Source organism: Triturus cristatus, chromosome 2_1, assembly GCF_964204655.1.
Source record: "Triturus cristatus chromosome 2_1, aTriCri1.1, whole genome shotgun sequence".
Classification (NCBI taxonomy): Eukaryota; Metazoa; Chordata; class Amphibia; order Caudata; family Salamandridae; genus Triturus; species Triturus cristatus.
Window position 1 is genome coordinate 461,135,210 of NC_140581.1, and position 19,224 is coordinate 461,154,433.

A 19,224-nucleotide genomic window follows, 5' to 3' on the forward strand; every position below is an offset into this window, starting at 1 on the left:
GGGGAATTTCAATGGTTTTTTACGAGTGAAATGTCCAGCTAACTATAACATGTGTGAAACCTATGGTTTTTTAAGTGAATATATATATAATATATATATATATATATATATATATATATATATATATATATATATATATATATATATATATATATATATATATATATATATATATATATATATATATATAAATAAATATTACCTACTGGCGGTCGCCAGTAGGTAGTTATAGTTAGGACCACGTTTCCATAGGAAATCCGCAACATTCTATTTTGAATAACTTTGGCGCCGGTCGACGAATCCTCGCGAATTTTTCAAAATAGGTGGGGCGCTACGCTCCGCTCCTACCCAGAAAGTCTCGGGAGGATTCGTCAAGCGGGGGCTGAGATAAAAGGGGGGTCCCAAAACGCGTTTTTCCCATGCATTTTTCCATAGGACCTTTAGACAGGGCTACAGCCCGAACGGCTGAACAGAATTACTAGAAATTTGGCAGAGAGGTAGTCCTCAGGTCAAGGAAGTGCCTTTTGTAGGTCTGGTGTAAATCTGTTCAGTAGTTCCTGAGAAAATAGCCTTTAAATCAATATATATATCTGAGCCAGCTTATGGTGCGCTTACGGTAAGCTTACCGTACGCGTACGGTGCCGTGCGCGAGCGCGATTCTGATTGGCTCTTAGATCTAAGTAAACATTCGAATCGGTCGAAACCAGGAAGCGGCGGCCGCCATTTTCTCTCTCGCACTCTGAGTCGGGCAGCAAAAACAAAGGCAAAAAACAGCTAAACGGGCAGTGTTTTCATTTCCTAACCACCTAGCATTGATGTAGATGTTCCCAAATAACCCTCAAAGCCAAAAATGCAAATTTTTTTTTTTTCGAAAAATCGCCGATTACGCTTACCGTACACGGTAAAAATTAATTTAAAAAAAAAAAAAAAACACACTATCCCCACCCCGTCTGCAAACGGTTCCCGAAGGGCACCATTTGTGGATGGCATATATCACACTAAAAATATTAAAGATTACCTTTCACAACGAAGCGCATAATATGTCCTCCATGTGCGCACGGTGCGCGAAGCGCATCGTGCGTACATGGCCCATCCCGCGTAACGTGGGCACGCGGTGCGCGCAGCGCACCGCGTGACCACCGTGCGTGCACGGCACTAACTGCGTAAAGTGGGCGCGCGGTGCGCTTCGCGAAGCGCACCGTGCGCGCACGGAACGAACTGCGTTAACTGGGCGCGCACGCCACGAATGGCGTAAAGTAACTTAGCATTTAAAAAACCGTACAAATTCACTGAAAAAACCATAGGTTTCACACACGTTATAGTTAGGAATTAGCATTTAAAAAACCTTGCAAATTCACTGAAAAAACCATAGGTTTCACACATGTTATAGTTAGCTGGACATTTTACTGATAAAAAAACCTATAAAATTCCCCCATTATAGTTAGTGCAGGCAACTATAACTCACGCGACCGCAATCCTCTGCTGATACTAATACTGTATTTAGACAATTATTTGCCCATGTCTTCTTCCATTAAATTTTAGCTATACATATATTACAAATATTTTTTTTTCATAAAGACACATATGTCATCAGCAGAGGATTGCGGTCGCGTGAGTTATAGTTGCCTGCACTAACTATAACGGGGGAATTTCATAGGTTTTTTATCAGTAAAATGTCCCGCTAACTATAACATGTGTGAAACCTATGGTTTTTTCAGTGAATAGATATATATATATATATGCGCCAAGGTGTATTGAAGAATGAGTAGGTGTATAAGTGTTTGAATGGATGATTTAGTAGGTGCGTGACTGTCTGTATAAGTGAGTGATTAAACGTGTCTTAGTGAATGCATGGGTTAGTGACTAAATTCGAAGTACCTGTATCAGTGTGTCAATTGTTGTCTAAGCGGTTGTATGGGTTGGTGAGTAGGTAAATGAGTGTCTATTTGGGTTATTGATTGGTTATCTGGGTATCTGTATGGGTGCCTCAGTGTCTGTGTGGGTGGATGGGGGTGTGACTCTGTACATAGATGTGTGAGTCGGTGAATCACTGGGTGTATGGGTTCAAGAGTGCATCTGTGATGGACTGTATGGGTGGCTGACTGTGTGAATGTGTGTGTTGGTGAGTGAACGGATGTCTCAGTGGTTCATGTGTCAGTAACTACATATGTAAAAGACAGTATATATGAGTGTTGGAGTATATAAATGTCCATATGTGAGAGTGACTGTATGGATGAGTGTGTGCTTGTATCAGTGATTGTATAAGAGAGTAAGTATGTGCTAGTATTTGTATGAGTAAGTGAGCTGGTGTGTGTATAACTGTATAGGTGAGTAAATGGCAGTGTGATTAATTATTTGCATGACTGACTAGGTGTGTGAGTACCTCTATGGATGAGTGGCAGTGTGTGAGTTTCTATATAGGTGTATGAGTGTATATGAAAGTCCTGTACTGAGTGACCATAAGTATGAGTTACTGTATGGGTGAGTGAGTGGACGTGTGTGTAAACCTAAGAATCAGTAAGTGGGTATGTAGTTATTGGTGTCTGAGCGTCTATGGTTTTGAGAATGGCAGTCTGTAATTTAGTGTGGGTGTATCAAAGGTTATATTAGGGTGTGAGAAGATGCATCAAATTATCACATGGATGATGTCATAAGTAATGTCATCAGTGATGTCATTTGAGATGTCATCAGTGATGTCATCAGTGATGTCACTGACCATGTCAAGAGTGATGTTATATGTGACGTCATCAGCAGTGCATTGCGGGGGCGTTTAGCTGAACTAACTATAACGGGGGAATTTCTATGGTTTTGTATGACTGAAATGTCCAACTAACTATAACTTTCCCTAAAACCTATGGTTTTCTCAGTGAATTTCAAAGGTTTTTTAAATGCTCATCTCTAACTATAACCTGCCTGAAATCTATGTTTTTTTCAGTGAATATATATATATTTATATCACTGAAAAAAACATAGGTTTCAGGGGTGTTATAGTTAGCTGGACTTTTCACTTGTACAAAACCATTGAAATTCCCCCATTATAGTTAGTTCAGCTAACTATAACTCGCGCGCCCGCAATGCACTGCTGATGACGTCACATATTACATCACTCATGACATGGTCAGTGACATCACTCATGACATCACTGATGACATCTCAAATGACATCACTGATGACATCACTGATGACATCATCCAGTGAATGTGTGTTTTTCTGAAAATTAAATATGTTTTATATATGTATATCTCAAGGTCGATGGAAGAATAAATGGGTATATAAGTGTCTAAATGGATGATTTGTTTTTGAAAAATTGATTGTGTAACTGATTAAGTGTATCATAGTGAATACATGGCTTAGTGAGCAATGTTTAAATATGTAAATATCTGTATCAGTCTCTCACTTTGTGTATAAGTGGCTGCATGGGTTGGTGAGTAGCTACATGGGTGTCTATATAGGTTATTAGTTGTTTTTTTGAGTATCAGTCTGAGTGTCTGCATGGTTCGGTGGGGGGTATTACGTAGTGCATAGGTGCATGAATGAGTGACTCACTGTTTGTATGTGTTGAACACAGCATGTGTGCAGGACTGTATGGGTGGATGAGTGTGTGTATGGGTGTGTTAGTGAGTGAATGACTGTCTCAATAGTGTCTTTATGAGTAACTACATATGTTTTAAACTAGTATATGTGACTATTGGTGTATATATGTGAGTATATGTGAGAGTGAGAGATTGAAAGAGTCCCTGTATGAATAAATATGTGTTTCTATAAGTGATTGTTTAAAAGACTAAGTATGTGTAAGTTTCCGTAGAAGTAAGTGTGGTGGTGTGTGTATAACTGTATATGCAAGTAAATGTATGTTTGATTCTTTATTAGCATGAGTGACTATGTGTGTGAGTAACTCTATGGATGAGTGGCATTGTGTAACAGGATGTATAGGTGTATGAGTACATATGATGAGTGAGTACATGTATGAGTGACTGTATAGGACTGTTGGTGAATGAGTGGATGTGTATGTGGATCTTAGAATTACTGAAGAGGTTGTTGTAACTGGTATTGGTATGTCAATTTTAGTCTCTATTTTTGAATGTGTTAGACCTGTCAGCCCTTTGGGTGGTCCCTCCTCTCCATTATTTATTTTGTCCCACTTTTGCCTCAAGCCCTGTTAGTATTTTTTCCTTTTTGGGAACCACCAGACTTTTTAGTATTGATGCAGATTCAGGGAGCCATTTTATCTACCCCTGGAACTTCTGTCTGAGGGCCTGGAGCACAAAATGGTGGCCACCTGTGACATCATCAGCACCCACTGGAACCTACTAGAACCTTCTGCAACATTCTGGAGCCCTGTGACAGTTGGAGGCGGTTTAGAATGTTGGGAAGCTAAGACAGAGAGTTGGCAGTTGGAGCTGGCAGTTGGCACCTGACTGGTGAAGGGAGAGCAGCAGAAACCTGAAGGAGGAAGGAGTGAGGCAGCAGGGGTGGAAACTTGTGCCTGGAGTGGGGTCCATAAACCCACCCTTGATACTAGTCCCTACTGACTGAGCCCAGCCTGGAGCCCTGTGTGGGAAGAAGCAAGAAAAACCATCTTAAGGACCTGGACAGCAGGAACAGGCCTTAGAAGCAAAGAACAGCAAAGTCCTGACCTGATTATTGGTTTTCCTGGAGTCCGACGTCGAGAAGCCTAGAGACCCGGAGCCCGAGGTGGAGAAGCGGCGCTGACTGGAAAAGCAGACGTCGTACCCGGAGCCGCCAGAGGTCGAGAGAGGGCGCCGACGGAGGTCGTAGAGAGTACCAGAGGTCGAGGAGGAAGTCACCCGAGGTCGAGTGAGCGGCGTCGACGGGGGAGTGAAGTCCGCCCTCCGGAGTCGCCGGAGACCGAGGTGAAGCGTGCCGGAGGTCGGGAGTGGAGATCGCACTCCGGAGTCGCCGGAACCTGAGGAGAGGAGCACCGGAGGTCGGGAGTGAGGTCGCACTCCGGAGTCGCCGGAACCTGAGGAGAGGAGCACCGGAGGTCGGGAGTGGGGATCGCACTCCGGAGCCGCCGGCCGACGTCATCGAACCTGAGGTCGCCATCGGACCGGAGCCGCCCGAAGTCGACATCGAGCCAAGACTGCCCGACGTCATCGAACCGGAGGTCGAGATCGAGCCGAGGCCGCCGACATCGAACCGGAGCCGCCTACCGGCGTCGTCAAGAACTGACATTGCGCCGAGGCCGCCGACATCGAACCGGAACCGCCTCACGGCGTCGACACGACTCCAGCGGCGTCGGAGCTTCAGAAAAAGGGCAGTAAGTGGAATAGAGGGCGCCTAAGGCCCTGTGGAATCCTGAGAGACTACCCTAGGGACTAGAGAGGTGCTGGAACCAGCTTGATTGTGCCAGGGGTGAGCTGAGACTAATTCAGAGGGGTTGTGTAGAGTGAGAGAGCCAGGTCTCTAGTATTCCCCCCTTGATCTACCTCAGTTTAGGCCTCAGCCTTGTCCAAGCCAGGGAGTAGACACCCTCAAGCCATCCATCTAACCACAAGCTGTGACTGGGCCAAATCAGCCCATAGAAATCTAAATGTGATCTGATTCTATAAGTGTCACTGTCAGCTTTTAATTATTTATTGAGAGCACTGTATTTATTGTATTTAACCTATTTATTGCTTTACTGTATTTATTGTTCCACAGTATTTATTGTCGCACAATATTTATTGGCTTGCAGTATTTATTGCCTCATAATATTTAACTGCCTGTATGTAATGCACTTATATTTATGCCTTAATTATTTATGATCTCCCCTATTTATTGAATCATTAAGACAGTATATATTTGATGTACCCTTCCACAGAAAAAGCCTTGTATATGGTGATTGTGTTATTATTTATTTAATCAGCAACTAAGAGAAAAAGAAGATAAACAGATATTTTCATAATTTTTACGGTGTAGAGTCGTTTTTGGAACGGATGCACGCATGGTTATTGTATGGGTATGACGTATGCTTAGCACGGTGCCTGATTCCTGACCACTCGAGCCAAGCTACCACTGTGTATGTCTGGAGAGACCCCGTTACCACCAACCCTTTCCGGTGTGGGAGTGGGGTATTTCCAACATAATTGGTGTTCAGTGGTGGGATAGAGCTGTGCCTACGTATACTCAACAATAACTGTGGGTAGTCCATAGGCCTACACCGGGAGTTCTCAAAGCGGCCTTCCTAATTGTGAGTTTTTGTTTTTCCCAATTTACTCTGGTGGTGGGAGGAGGTATTATATAAGGTACCCCCCTGCATAGTTACTGCAAAAAAAAAAAACTGTCCTCTGACCTGGGTGGGCAAGATGGAGTTTGTACTGGAAAATTTAGAAACGTACACTGTGGCCCAACTCAGGGAGTTTTGTCAGCGGGAGGGGGTGTATTGTCCCCCCAGGAGCAAAGAAGGGTGCACTCCAAACCAGCTTAAGGGCTTGGGGGGAGGCACGACGGGAAAGCAAGGCTGAGGAAGAGGACAGGGATAGAGAGCCCGACAGTGAGGGAGCTGGTTTGTACCAACCTGAGGTGGGGAACCTGTCAGCGGGGCCCAGGACACTTTCCAGGAAGGGCAGCAGTGCCTCTAGCGGTGGCTTGTCTGAAGTGGAGTTAACAGACCGGAGGGAGAAAAGACAGCTCACATGGGACTTAGCAAGGCTGGAGAAAGAGAAGGAGGAACAGAGGATGGCTCATGAGATAAGGCTGAAAGAGATAGATCTTCAGATCCTGAGAATCGGGGCACACCCTGTACCTAACGGTGGCAGCGAAGAACGAGAGTACACCAGGGAACCCAAACCCTACCTGCCAAAGGACATAGTAGCTAGCTATGGGGTGGGTGACGATATCGCCAAGTGGCTAGCGGCCTATGAGGTCTCGTTAAGGGCCCATGGGGTTCCAGAGAAGTACTAGGGAGGGGGATTGTACAAGTACATGCCTCCAGCTGGTAGGGATGCATTATTGGCCCTCGAGGAGGATGAGCAGACCCACTACCCCACCATGAAACTGGCGCTCATAAGAAAGTTTGGACTAACACCCGAAAAGTACAGACAGAAGTTCAGGGGTAGTCACAAACTGGGCACACAGAATTGGGTGGACTTCCTGGACTATGCAAAGAAGGCACTAGAGGGTTGGATTCAGGGCAGTGAAGTGAGGAACTACGAGGGGTTGTTTGATCTAGTACTGAAGGAACACCTGCTCGAGAAATGTTTCCCTGAACTGCGTCAACACCTGGTGGATAGCAAGCTGACCAGTCCCCGGAAGCTTGCTGAGGAGGCGGACATTTGGGCTAGTACCCGGGTGTCCACAATGGGGACTGGAGGGGATACTCAAAAGGCCGGACAGGGCGCCCCTCAGAAGAAAGAGGGAGGGGAAAAGAAAAAGGAGTTCTCCAAAGGCCCCCAAAATAATTTCCAAGGAAAGGGAACAGGATTCACCCCTAGGGCTAACCCACCCAGAAACCCTAATCCTGGCCAGAGTCAGCAGCCAAGGGTTGTCCATTGCTACGAGTGCGGTGGCGTTGGACACTATAAGGGAGATCCGAAGTGCCTGAAACGACCACCCCCTCCCATTGGAGGAAAGACCCCCGGAGTAGCTAGTGCAGTGCTCGGGGAGGAGATGCCCTTAACTAAGGGAAGGGAGTGGGCGGGTGTCACTTTAGTGTCCCTGGGAGAACGGGAGATGGTTCCTAAGATCCAGGTGCCCGCAAATACCGTAAAGTATGGGCAGTGGGTCACCATCAACGGCCAAAGAGGGGAGGCTCTGAGAGACACAGGAGCCAGTATGACTATGGTACGTAGTCAACTGGTGTCTCCAGAGCAGGTAATTCCCGATGTACTCCACCCAGCCGCGATGGCTGACGGCAGAACAGGCCACTATCCAGTGGCCGAGGTTCCCTTTGAATGGGGGGGGGTTGCAGGTTCACTTCGAGTTGCCGTAAGCCCTGCCGTGCCAGTCGATTGTCTACTGGGGAATGACATGGAGCACAATGCTTGGAAGGAGGTGGAATACCGGACTCATACTGAGATGCTGGGTACACCTGACTGGGCCTGTGTGAGCACAAGGTCCGCGACTACCCGGAGAGGGAGTTCGTTTCGGCTGGAGCCTGGAACAAAGGCCCAGCCAGCTGCCAGTCAAGGGAAGAACCGAGGACAGGAGGAGCCTGCCTCGGCGTCAACACCCCGTAGGACGGATAGGCCACCGGAGGTGGTGGACCAGGAGTCTGCGGTGGGGGACGTTACCAAACTGGAGGACCTACCCATCCCGGCCGAGTGGCACGTGGAGGGAGGCCCGTCCAGGGAGGAATTCTGCCAGGGCCAGATGGAGTGCCCTACCCTTGAGGGGCTAAGGCGTCAGGCCCAAGCCCAGGCAGCAGGGAACGTTGAAGGGAACTACAGTGTTTACTGGGAGGATGGCCTCCTCTACAGTGAACCCAAGGCACCCCTACATGGATCGTCACGAGCCTTGATAGTCCCTCAACGTTATCGAGCCTTCATTCTGGAGTTGGCTCACGAGATCCCCTTGGCAGGACACCTGGGGCAAGACAAGACCTTCGCCCGTCTTGTCCCACACTTTTATTGGCCTCAAATGAAAGTGTCGTCCGATACCTACTGCCGGACATGTGTGTCTTGCCAAGCCAGTGGGAAAACAGGGGTGAAGCTGAAAGCTCCCCTGGAACCACTTCCTGTCGTTAGCACCCCCTTTGAAAGGGTGGTGAAGTACTGGGTATTTTAGTCCCAGCGGTGCAGGGGCACACACCCTATGACTTCTGGGTTCACCCTGTTCCAGACCTACAGAAACACAGAGTCTTCTGGGTGAAGTCAAAGATCGTTTATTGGCTGCAGACCAATTACAGGTATCCTAGAAGTACAACAGCGTGTATGTTCTCAGGAGACTGCTGAAAATCATAGAAACGGACTTCATCTTAAATACACTTTTCCCTGCCTCAAGCATACATTCCTAGGTTTTATTATACGGCAATATACAAGTGTACATTACAAAGAAAAGGCAGAGTCATGATGACCATCCCACATTCCAGTTCGGCCAGCCCACAATGATTTACACAGTAAGGTTCGGATCCCACATTTGATATCAATAGGCCACAATAAAACACGGGCAGCTCCTGTTTTGGGAAACAGGTCATAAAGCAGGAACAGTCAGGTGTGAAAGAGATTAGCCGGAGGCTCATGTAGAATGAAAGGGTTTTATGATGGGTCAAACCCTGATGCTAATCACAGGTGGACGGAGGAAGGGGAGCTCGTGAGACCAGTTTGACCTGGGGCAGCAGAGCCAGCTGCCCAGGTCACAGAGAAGTCACGGGAAAGCACATGTACTGCAAGGCCCGTATTTGCTCCATTATAGCCTATGTGAGGGCAATGACAAGATGGCCACCGCTCTCAAAATGGAACCCGCGTAGTGAAGCAGAATAACGTGTACACAGTGCATTCATAGCTAGAACGATATATAAAGCACTCGTACATACCGCATTAATCATTTGCGGTTCGCCAATACCAGGATAGACAGGGGTAGGGCCCTGTCCCCTACGCGGAAACAGAGATTAAAGTACGACAGACCCTCCTTTTGCCCTTACATAGGCAATCACTATATTCATCTTAATCCGAGTCCAGGTCAATGTTCACAAAGTCATGGAGATGTTGCTGTAGCATCATCCTATTACTTAGCTCATCCCTCGATACAGGTTTCCTTACACATAAGGCAGCACAGAGGCCACATATCGCAGGAGCACACTGTATACACAGACAGAACAGGAAAAGAATGGCTAAGATCATTCCAATGACCATCAGAACTTTCCAACCCCAGGCAGATATCAATTCCCAGAACCACCCCACCAGTGACCAGTCTCCCTTATCCACGTGTATGGATTCAGATATTTTATGGAGTTTGGAGATGGCTTGATAGACTGTTAGAGCGTTATCTGGTATGAAAATGCAGCAACTAGATTGGATAACCTTACATACCCCACCGCGGTCTGCAAGAATAACGTCTAGAACCATGCGGTTCTGCAAAGTCATAAGACGATCTGCTTGGAGCTCAGCGGTCAGATTACCGAGGGCACCAGCCGTTACATTTACAGTGGATTCAACCACACGTGTCAGTTGTCTCAGGTTCCTACTATTCACCATAGGTCCCCAAAACGGCAGGAAGCCCAAAAAGAAGTCTCCCGCTTCTTGACCGGCAGTATCCTCCTTACTAATCACACCTCTCACAACTCTGGTCTTGTGATAATCAGAGGCAGCAGTAAATGTAGGCGGTAGCAAGTTCGCAATATAACATGTGCCCGAGAAATCAGGGGGCAACCATGTATATGCTCGGTCATTGCAGATGAAATATGTGCCCTTGGCAGCCAAAAACGCAGGGGAGAACTGTGACGGGAAAGTGTACGTTTCAGTACAGTCACTTCTTCCCAGTTGAGCTCTAGGATTCTGACCATTACCCTGTAAGCAGAACCGACCTATGTGGGGTACGACCCAGATTGGAGATGAGATTTTTCGCTGTTTTTCACCCAGACTAATACTATACCCCGTCGCGTTCCATCCTACATAAGGTCTCAATTCATCTTTGGGAATGGATGAGTATGCATCAATATCTCTACTCATATCGGCAACTCCTTTCATCAAAGCCTTATTATTGGTGATAGGTCTGATGGAACGCGGTTGGCGAGGGGAGTACGTATCTAGAGCATAGAGAAACATGGTCTGGAATGCCCATGACGATCCATTGTAACTGTACGGCAACACTAGATAGGGAATACCCTTGTTAATGGTATGTGGCATTAACCCACACACCCAGCAATTGGTCGTATTCATTACTAGTTGGTGCTGGTGCAGAAGCTGGATAAACGAGTTATTTACAAATTCGGATCGTCTGGTCTGTTCGTGCTCAGGCAGAGGGTGAAAAGAGTGAGAGGAGGCAGTAGAAAGAGGTATAGGCTGTACAGTGGGCGCAATGGTCTTTTGAGAGGAGAAAAACACAAATCCTACGATGAACATTATTATACTACACAGCGTAAATAGGCACAGAAATACAAAACATTTACTTTTTACAATTCTACATATCCTTGCTTTAGAGTTTATGTCCTCAACGGGTCTCTCCATCTTAAAAAACTCCATCCTCTAAACGGGCCGCTCGCGGCGGATGAGTTTCTTCTTCTAAGGAGTACGTCTGTCAGTCCAGGGAAACGCCCTAGACCAACCAGAACCGTTGACCTAACGTCTTCGGCCTGTACCCCAAAGTCTTGGCACCGCGACCCTGCGGCTGAACCCGGATGGTGGTTCGAAAAACAAAAATCAAGAAAGTCCTTCAGAGGGGAGAGCCAAAAATGTCAAAAAGGGAATAGTAAAGAAATCTTTATTTGTCCATGAGCCTTGGTCTCAAATGATAGCGGAGACGGCCAGGTGCTGTTTGGTCTTGGAACAAAAGTTCAGACTCAGTAGTGTCCAGTCGATTTGATGGTGGCACAGCTTCTCGCAGAATATTGTCACTCTCTTGGTCTAAAACTGTGTCTCTTATGCGTGCGTCACTGAATGGTACAAAACGAGGTACAATGTCTGTCTCAGAGTCGGTGATACCCTTCTGGACCCACTGGTCATATGGTAAAGGCAAGGGGACTACTTTGCAGTGGGTACCATGGATCCAGTGCTTCTTTCCTTTTACTCGCACCGCTGATCTCGTCGACAAAAGCACAAGGTGAGGGCCGATCCAGCGAGGCTCGTCGTTGCTCTTGCGCTGGAAATTTCTGACCAGGACCCACGAGCCAGGGTTGATAGGGTGCCCAGGAGGTTCAGAAGCTTGGGGAAGAGTATCATGTACCTGTTGGTGCAAAACACGCAGTTTAACAGTCAAATCATACAGGTAATCGAGTAGTACTGGATGCTCAATCTCACTAAATTTCGTAGGCCTCGGTACACCCCATACGTTGGCCGGGCGGCCAAAGACCACTTCGTAAGGACTAAGTCCCACTCGTGAGTGTATGGTCATTCTGGTGGACAGGAGTGCTAAAGGCAGAGCGTCAGGCCATTTAAGACCGGTGCTCGCCTGAATTTTGGCCAGCTTGAGCTTTAAGGCTCCATTGTAGCGCTCTACTAGTCCAGCTGATTGGGGGTGATTTGCAGCGTGGAACTTTTGTTTTATGCCTAAACCTTCACATACATTCTTCATCACTTTACCCACGAACTCACTTCCATTATCACACCATACCATTCTTGGCATTCCAAACCTGGGGAAAAATTCTTTCACAAGGGCTTTGGCTGTGGATAGGGCAGTGTTATCTTTCAGAGGATAAGCCTCTATCCATTTTGAGAAAGCACAAACAACCACCAGTACATATTTCAGGTTGTTGCATCTTTCCATGTGAATAAAGTCCAGCTGCAAGACTTCGAATGGACATGATGGGGGTGCAAAGTGACCAGCTGGAGTTGGGGTTCCCCTACCAGGGTTGTATTTCAGGCATACCATGCAATTCTTGACCACATTCTCTGCACACTTGGGAATTCCAGCATTCTGCCATACTGGAGCCAACAACTTACAAATTCCTTTCGTACTGATATGTGCCATTCCATGTGCCATAGTAACCACTGGGAGCACATATGCGTCAGGTAACAACCATCGCCTATGTTCTGTCAGATCAATCCAACAACCATTCTCATCCAACTTACCCATACTTTCTCTCCACTTGCTTAGCTCTTTCTCTGTGGCTTCAGCTTGAAGCGACTTCACACTCTCTATTGTGTTCTCACATATTCCAACATCATCAACCCATCTTGCGGGGCCTGCAACATACATTCTAGTCTTCACATTCTGTGCTGTTTCTTTCGCGGTCTCATCAGCAAACGCATTCCCACGTCCAACATCATCTGTGATTTTCCTGTGCGCACTGCATTTCATGATCGCAACTTGCAACGGTAGGGTCAGTGACTCAAGAAGATCATTCACCAACTTGCCATTCTGAATTTTAGCTCCATGCGACGTAAGAAACCCACGCTCTTTCCACAGTCGCCCAAAATTATGAGCCACGCCAAAGGCGTACTGGCTATCTGTGTAAATATTCACTCTCATTCCTTCAGACAACACGCATGCTCTCGTGAGGGCGATTAATTCTGCTGCTTGGGCCGAATTATGTGGCACTCGTGCAGTTTCCACGACCGTGTGTAAAGTCGTGATAGCATATGCAGCAGTCGTGTCACCATTAGGGAGCTTGAAACACGAACCATCCACCCATAAAGTGCCATCACACTCAGTCAGGGGAGTATCTTTTAGATCTACTCTCCCTTTTGTCTCTTCTTCTGTTCTGAACAGACAGTCATGTTGCTCAATCTCATCTGAGTCTGTTGGAATTGGCAATAACTTAGCTGGATTCAGCGTACTGCATCTCTTTATGTGTATGTGATTTGCTAACAGTGTAAGCTCATAGCCTGATAATCGCGCACTAGTCAAGTGTTGTGTCTTGGTCCTATTTAATAATGTGTCTACAGCATGCGGAACCATAACAATCAATGTGTTGTCCATTACCAAACCAGCAGATTGTCGGATAGACATCGCTGCAGCAGCTGTCGCTCTCAGACAGCTTGGAAATGCCCTCGCTACAGGGTCCAAGGTGGATGAAAAATATGCGCATGGGCGCGGTCTGTCGCCAAAGGGCTGTGTTAACACTGACAACGCACATCCATCTTTCTCGTGAACATACAACGTAAAAGGTTTGCTGTAGTCAGGAGTACCCAACACAGGAGCTGAGCACAATGCATTGCGCAATTCCACAAAACTTTTCTGGCACTCTTCAGACCATGGGATAGGATCCGGTGTGTCTTTGCATGTTAAGGCTAACAAAGGTTTTGCCAACAGGGAAAAATTAGGAATCCAATGCCTACAGTATGAGGTAATGCCCAAGAAAGCACGTATTTCTCTCTGTGTTCTTGGCACACTCAACTGTGCAATGGCTTGAATTCTTTCTGGGGTCAGTTTCCTTCCCTCCTTCGATAAGAGATGACCTAAGTAGGTCACTTCTTGTCGACAATATTGCAGCTTAGAGAGAGAAACTTTGTGATGGAAAGCAGATAAATGGCGCAACAATGACAATGTGGCTTCTTTACAGATGTTTTCAGTATCCGCGGCGATTAGTAAATCATCCACGTATTGAATCAGAATAGCGCAACTAGGTAAAACAAGTGCATCAAGCTGCGCTTTCAAAGCTTGACTGTATATGGATGGACTCTCACAATAGCCCTGGGGAGCGCGTTTGAAGCGGAAGCTTCGGCCTCCCAGACTAAAGCCAAAAATATCTCTGCTCTCCTTTGCAATTGGGATGCTAAAGAAAGCATTCTTTAAATCGATCACTGAAAACCATGCAGCAGAGGCTGGAATCATCGTTAACAAGGCAGTTATATCAGGGACAACCGGAAACTGTGGCACAACAATCTTATTAACCTCTCTAAGATCAATCACAAATCTGTAAACAGGTGGCTGTGAGGGGTCAGTTCGTTTTAAGACAGGTAAAATCGGACTATTGCAAACGTTGCCTCTTGTCTCTTCAATCACGCCCTTATTAATCAAGTCGCTGACAATGTCTAACAATGCTTTCTGGCCTTCATTAGAGATCTTGTACTGGGGAATACGTGGCAGTCTGACATTAGCCTTTAAAGTCACCACATATGGCGGTATCTCCAAGAGGCCCACATCATTGGGACCAGTAGCCCAAAGGGCATCCGGAAGGGATGACAATTCAGGTGGCATTGTATTTTTAGACAAGTACATTGGGGAAATCACTTTCTTGCCTAATGTAAGTTGTACTCCTGAAGGAGAACAATACAGTGTAGCGTGTAATCTTTTCAACAAATCTAATCCTAGCAAATTCTCACCACAACCTGTCGTCAGAATTAGGGGTGCTTTCAGCTCGCAAGGCCCAATAGAAAGTGACATGGGACTAGAAATCGGGTTCCTAACCGGGGCGCCAGAAAAACCTACTGAAACATTTATATCGCCAGACAAAGGTGCGCCAGGGAGGTTTGAATGCATGATTGAACTCTTTGCAGCACCAGTGTCTAGCAGAAAGGGCTCCCTTACATTTGCGGTAGTTACCTTAACATACGGTCCACTCTGATCCACTGGCACTGAAACAACTCCCTCTCTCTGTCTACGACTATCCTAGTAATCATTACTTTCTGCATCGCCGTCCTCTGCATAATAATCATTATTATAATACTGAGCCGTATTACTAGTCGCGTTAGCTTGCTGGTCAAAACTATTGATGGTATTTTGAGGCGGCAGAGGACGCGCATTCTGGGGAGCATTTCCACGCCCTCTGCCTCTAGGAGCTTGCTGACCACCCCTACCTCTTGCGCCATACGCATTACCGTTCCGCTGCATTAATTTAGGGCAACTATATTTAAAATGACCTTCCTCTTTGCAGTATGAACATTGGTTGGGACCTACAGGGACACGTGGTTGATAATACCCATTCATTTGCTGACTGTTCTGAAATTGTTGGGGTTGGTGATAGACACCTTGGGGTTGCCTATAATTATTCTGACCTCCACGTGGCGGATAGGCCTGCTGCAAAAGGACCTTCGTCTTTAGTTCCTTCGTTTTCTTTTCTGTTCTATCCTTTTCATCTTTATCTCTGTTTTCATAATACTGTGCAGTAGCCAGTATTTGCGCTGAAGAGGAAACAGCCCAAGAACTTTCTGAATCTTTTAACTTTTTACACAGGTCAGGAAGTAGATTCTGCACAAACTTATCCACAAATAACCGTTGGCCACCCTCAGTACTCATATCTTGCCCACTGTGGTCAACAAACGTTTCTTCAAACCTAGTAAAGAAGTCTGACACTGTCTCATCTTTCTTCTGCGCTTGCATGCAGATAACGTGTCCCAATTTACGCGCATCGCGGGCATTATTGTCTTCATATACGTGATGATTCTACCAGGCAGTTCTGCTACTAAAGGCTCAGGTTTCGCACCACCAGTTTGTCTAGCATCAGCAGCGATGATGTTAGCCCATGTGTCTCCTAGTTCTGCAGCATGATCCGTATTACGTATGGATCCCCACAAAGGCTGTGGAACCACATTCCCAAACAGCATATCTACATCAGCCAGATTCATTACACAAGATTCTGCAGTCTGTGACAACTCCTTATAATAACCAGTAGGGTTTTTACGGGGATCAGGCAATGACTGCTTGAGTGCTAACACCTCAGATCTTTTCCATGGAACATGTACCCAAATACGCTGGAAATGTGCTACGACAGGTGGATTAGCATTTGCATCAGCGGGTCTCCAAACTGGGGGAACCTCACGCATCGGATATTGGCGTGCTTTTACCCTCTTTCCCACAGAGACATCAGGTTCAAACAACGACTGTTGACAATCATCATTCCTGAAGGATAATACAACCGCAACTGCTTTCTCTACCTCGCGATCCACAATTATACCAGTTCCAAAGTCAAACCTCACTCTACACAACTCCTGCGGGCTCGGGTCTTTACCACTATCCTCCAATTCTTCACAGAGAATTTCGCACATTTTCTCAAACACATATCTCTGTTTTGGGGCATCCCACTGATGGAAAACGTTGACAACTGATTCCACATCATACAGTGAAGGGAAAACAATCCATCTACGCGCCATGCTATCTATTACCTTTTTCTCATCAGGGTTAGGCAATTGACTACGCAGTTGCTTACGCCGTAAACCAGGAGTCGCACCGGATGACTCAAAGAGAGGCGACATTAATGTAGTAACTACATTAGCTAAGCGCTGTCGCGCTGAAGGAGAAGCTGAAGCGAGAACAGGGGGAAAAACAGAGGGAAGAAAAGAGGATGCAGAAACAGGTACTGGAGTGGTGGAAGGAAGAGTGTCAGGGGAGGCAGCTGCTGAATTAGGCAAAGTCGCAGGAAGCGCGGGGACGTCGGGAACAAAACTGGCGGTCCTTGAGAGGGCTGCGCTATATGGACAAGAGCCAGCTGCGCAGCAGCTGGCGGTAGCGGCAAGGCTTGCAGTATATTAACTGGAGGTGGCATATTCACAAGCTGGGGAGGTGCCGTGACATTTTGAGCATACGGGGGTGGTGAACTCAACAAATGTGACATCAGGGGATCTTTCTCCTTTTCTTCTAACTCATTCTGCTTAGAGTGTGGTAAGGCTGGGTAACACTTGTCGATCCCTAACTTACGCTGCCTGTGCAATTGCTCATTCATCTGCTCCTCCTCATTATCTTTAAATTGTACAGCTGCTTGCATTACTGTCATACCTCTCTCCCTTTTATTCTTTTTCGCTAGCTTAATTTCCTTCTGTTTGGCTTCCTTTCGCCATAAGCGGAAAGAGTCAAACATCGCCGACCGGGCTTTCTTTTTGAACAATTTAATTTCTAAATTATCTAAAATATCGGTATCGAAACTACCATTTTGGGGCCATTTTAAAACACCGTCTTTCCTGGTGTAGTCGATCCTCGTTATATGCAATGGGGCCTACGCCATGCTTTACATAGAGCTCATAAGTTGGAGTTCCAACCGGAGGGACCGGGCATGATTCCTCCAGCTGGAAATCTTTTCCACAACCCAAACAAAATATTCTACCAAATATTCTAGAACCAGGCATCTTTGCTCACTAGTCTAGATCCAAACGTCAAAGGATTATCGATTACGATAGTCTCGTGAATACACGAGTCCTCTGGCTTTGGCGTTTGCAAACTCCAAATTACCAAATCAAACGATCCTGAGGGATACCAAAACAAATGGGAGACGCTCCACTTATACTTAACTGAATATTGCTGATCGATGGCGTCACCAGAAGACTCTCTCGATTGTTTTGCTCTCTCAAAACTCGTCAAGGGTCCAAAACAGGTCGATTAATCAGGGCAGCAGTCCTTCGTAGCCGTCGGGACGCGGAGAACCTCGCAGAAAAGACTTTCGGACCACGTCGACATGCAGGGGTCGATGAAGTGGCGGCCTTCCTCCGGAATTTCCACACGAAGCTCCTCACGAACCTCTGGCTTGGACTGGTACCGCTGAAATCGTCCCGAGTTGGGCGCCAAACTGAAGTACTGGGTATTTTAGTCCCAGCGGTGCAGGGGCACACACCCTATGACTTCTGGGTTCACCCTGTTCCAGACCTACAGAAACACAGAGTCTTCTGGGTGAAGTCAAAGATCGTTTATTGGCTGCAGACCAATTACAGGTATCCTAGAAGTACAACAGCGTGTATGTTCTCAGGAGACTGCTGAAAATCATAGAAACGGACTTCATCTTAAATACACTTTTCCCTGCCTCAAGCATACATTCCTAGGTTTTATGATACGGCAATATACAAGTGTACATTACAAAGAAAAGGCAGAGTCATGATGACCATCCCACATTCCAGTTCGGCCAGCCCACAATGATTTACACAGTAAGGTTCAGATCCCACATTTGATATCAATAGGCCACAATAAAACACGGGCAGCTCCTGTTTTGGGAAACAGGTCATAAAGCAGGAACAGTCAGGTGTGAAAGAGATTAGCCGGAGGCTCATGTAGAATGAAAGGGTTTTATGATGGGTCAAACCCTGATGCTAATCACAGGTGGACGGAGGAAGGGGAGCTCGTGAGACCAGTTTGACCTGGGGCAGCAGAGCCAGCTGCCCAGGTCACAGAGAAGTCACGGGAAAGCACATGTACTGCAAGGCCCGTATTTGCTCCATTATAGCCTATGTGAGGGCAATGACAAGATGGCCACCGCTCTCAAAATGGAACCCGCGTAGTGAAGCAGAATAACGTGTACACAGTGCATTCATAGCTAGAACGATATATAAAGCACTCGTACATACCGCATTAATCATTTGCGGTTCGCCAATACCAGGATAGACAGGGGTAGGGCCCTGTCCCCTACGCGGAAACAGAGATTAAAGTACGACAGTGGGCATCGACATTGTGGGTCCGTTAGATCCACCTACTACAGCTGGTCACAGGTTTATCCTGGTTCTGGTGGATCATGCCACACGGTACCCTGAGGCAATACCTCCGAGGACCATAACAGCACCTGTTGTGGCTAGGGCCCTGATGGGAATCTTTACCCGAGTGGGTTTTCCCAAGGAAGTTGTGTCCGACAGGGGGACCAACTTCATGTCAGCGTACATGCGGGCGATGTGGAAGGAGTGTGGAGTGACATACCGGTTCACCACTCCTTACCACCCCCAGACCAATGGTCTGGTGGAGAGGTTTAACAAAACCTTGAAAGGCATGATC

The 19,224-nt window shown here is 46.7% G+C and overlaps 1 protein-coding gene across 2 annotated transcripts in view; it reads right to left on the reverse strand.

Annotated features, from left to right (window-relative positions):
* LOC146865474 (uncharacterized) overlaps window positions 1-19,224 on the reverse strand; it is a 65,478-nt gene that overhangs the window by 34,370 nt on the left and 11,884 nt on the right. Inside the window, exon 3 of one of the 2 annotated variants that reach the window (XM_085632278.1) lies at window positions 8,690-11,823. The exons of the other annotated variant lie outside the window; for it this stretch is intronic. Coding sequence (XP_085488404.1) covers window positions 11,362-11,823 — 462 coding nt within the window. The 3' untranslated portion in view covers window positions 8,690-11,361. Of the gene's footprint in view, window positions 1-8,689; window positions 11,824-19,224 lie in introns of those variants that run through there. 2 annotated transcript variants of the gene reach the window in all.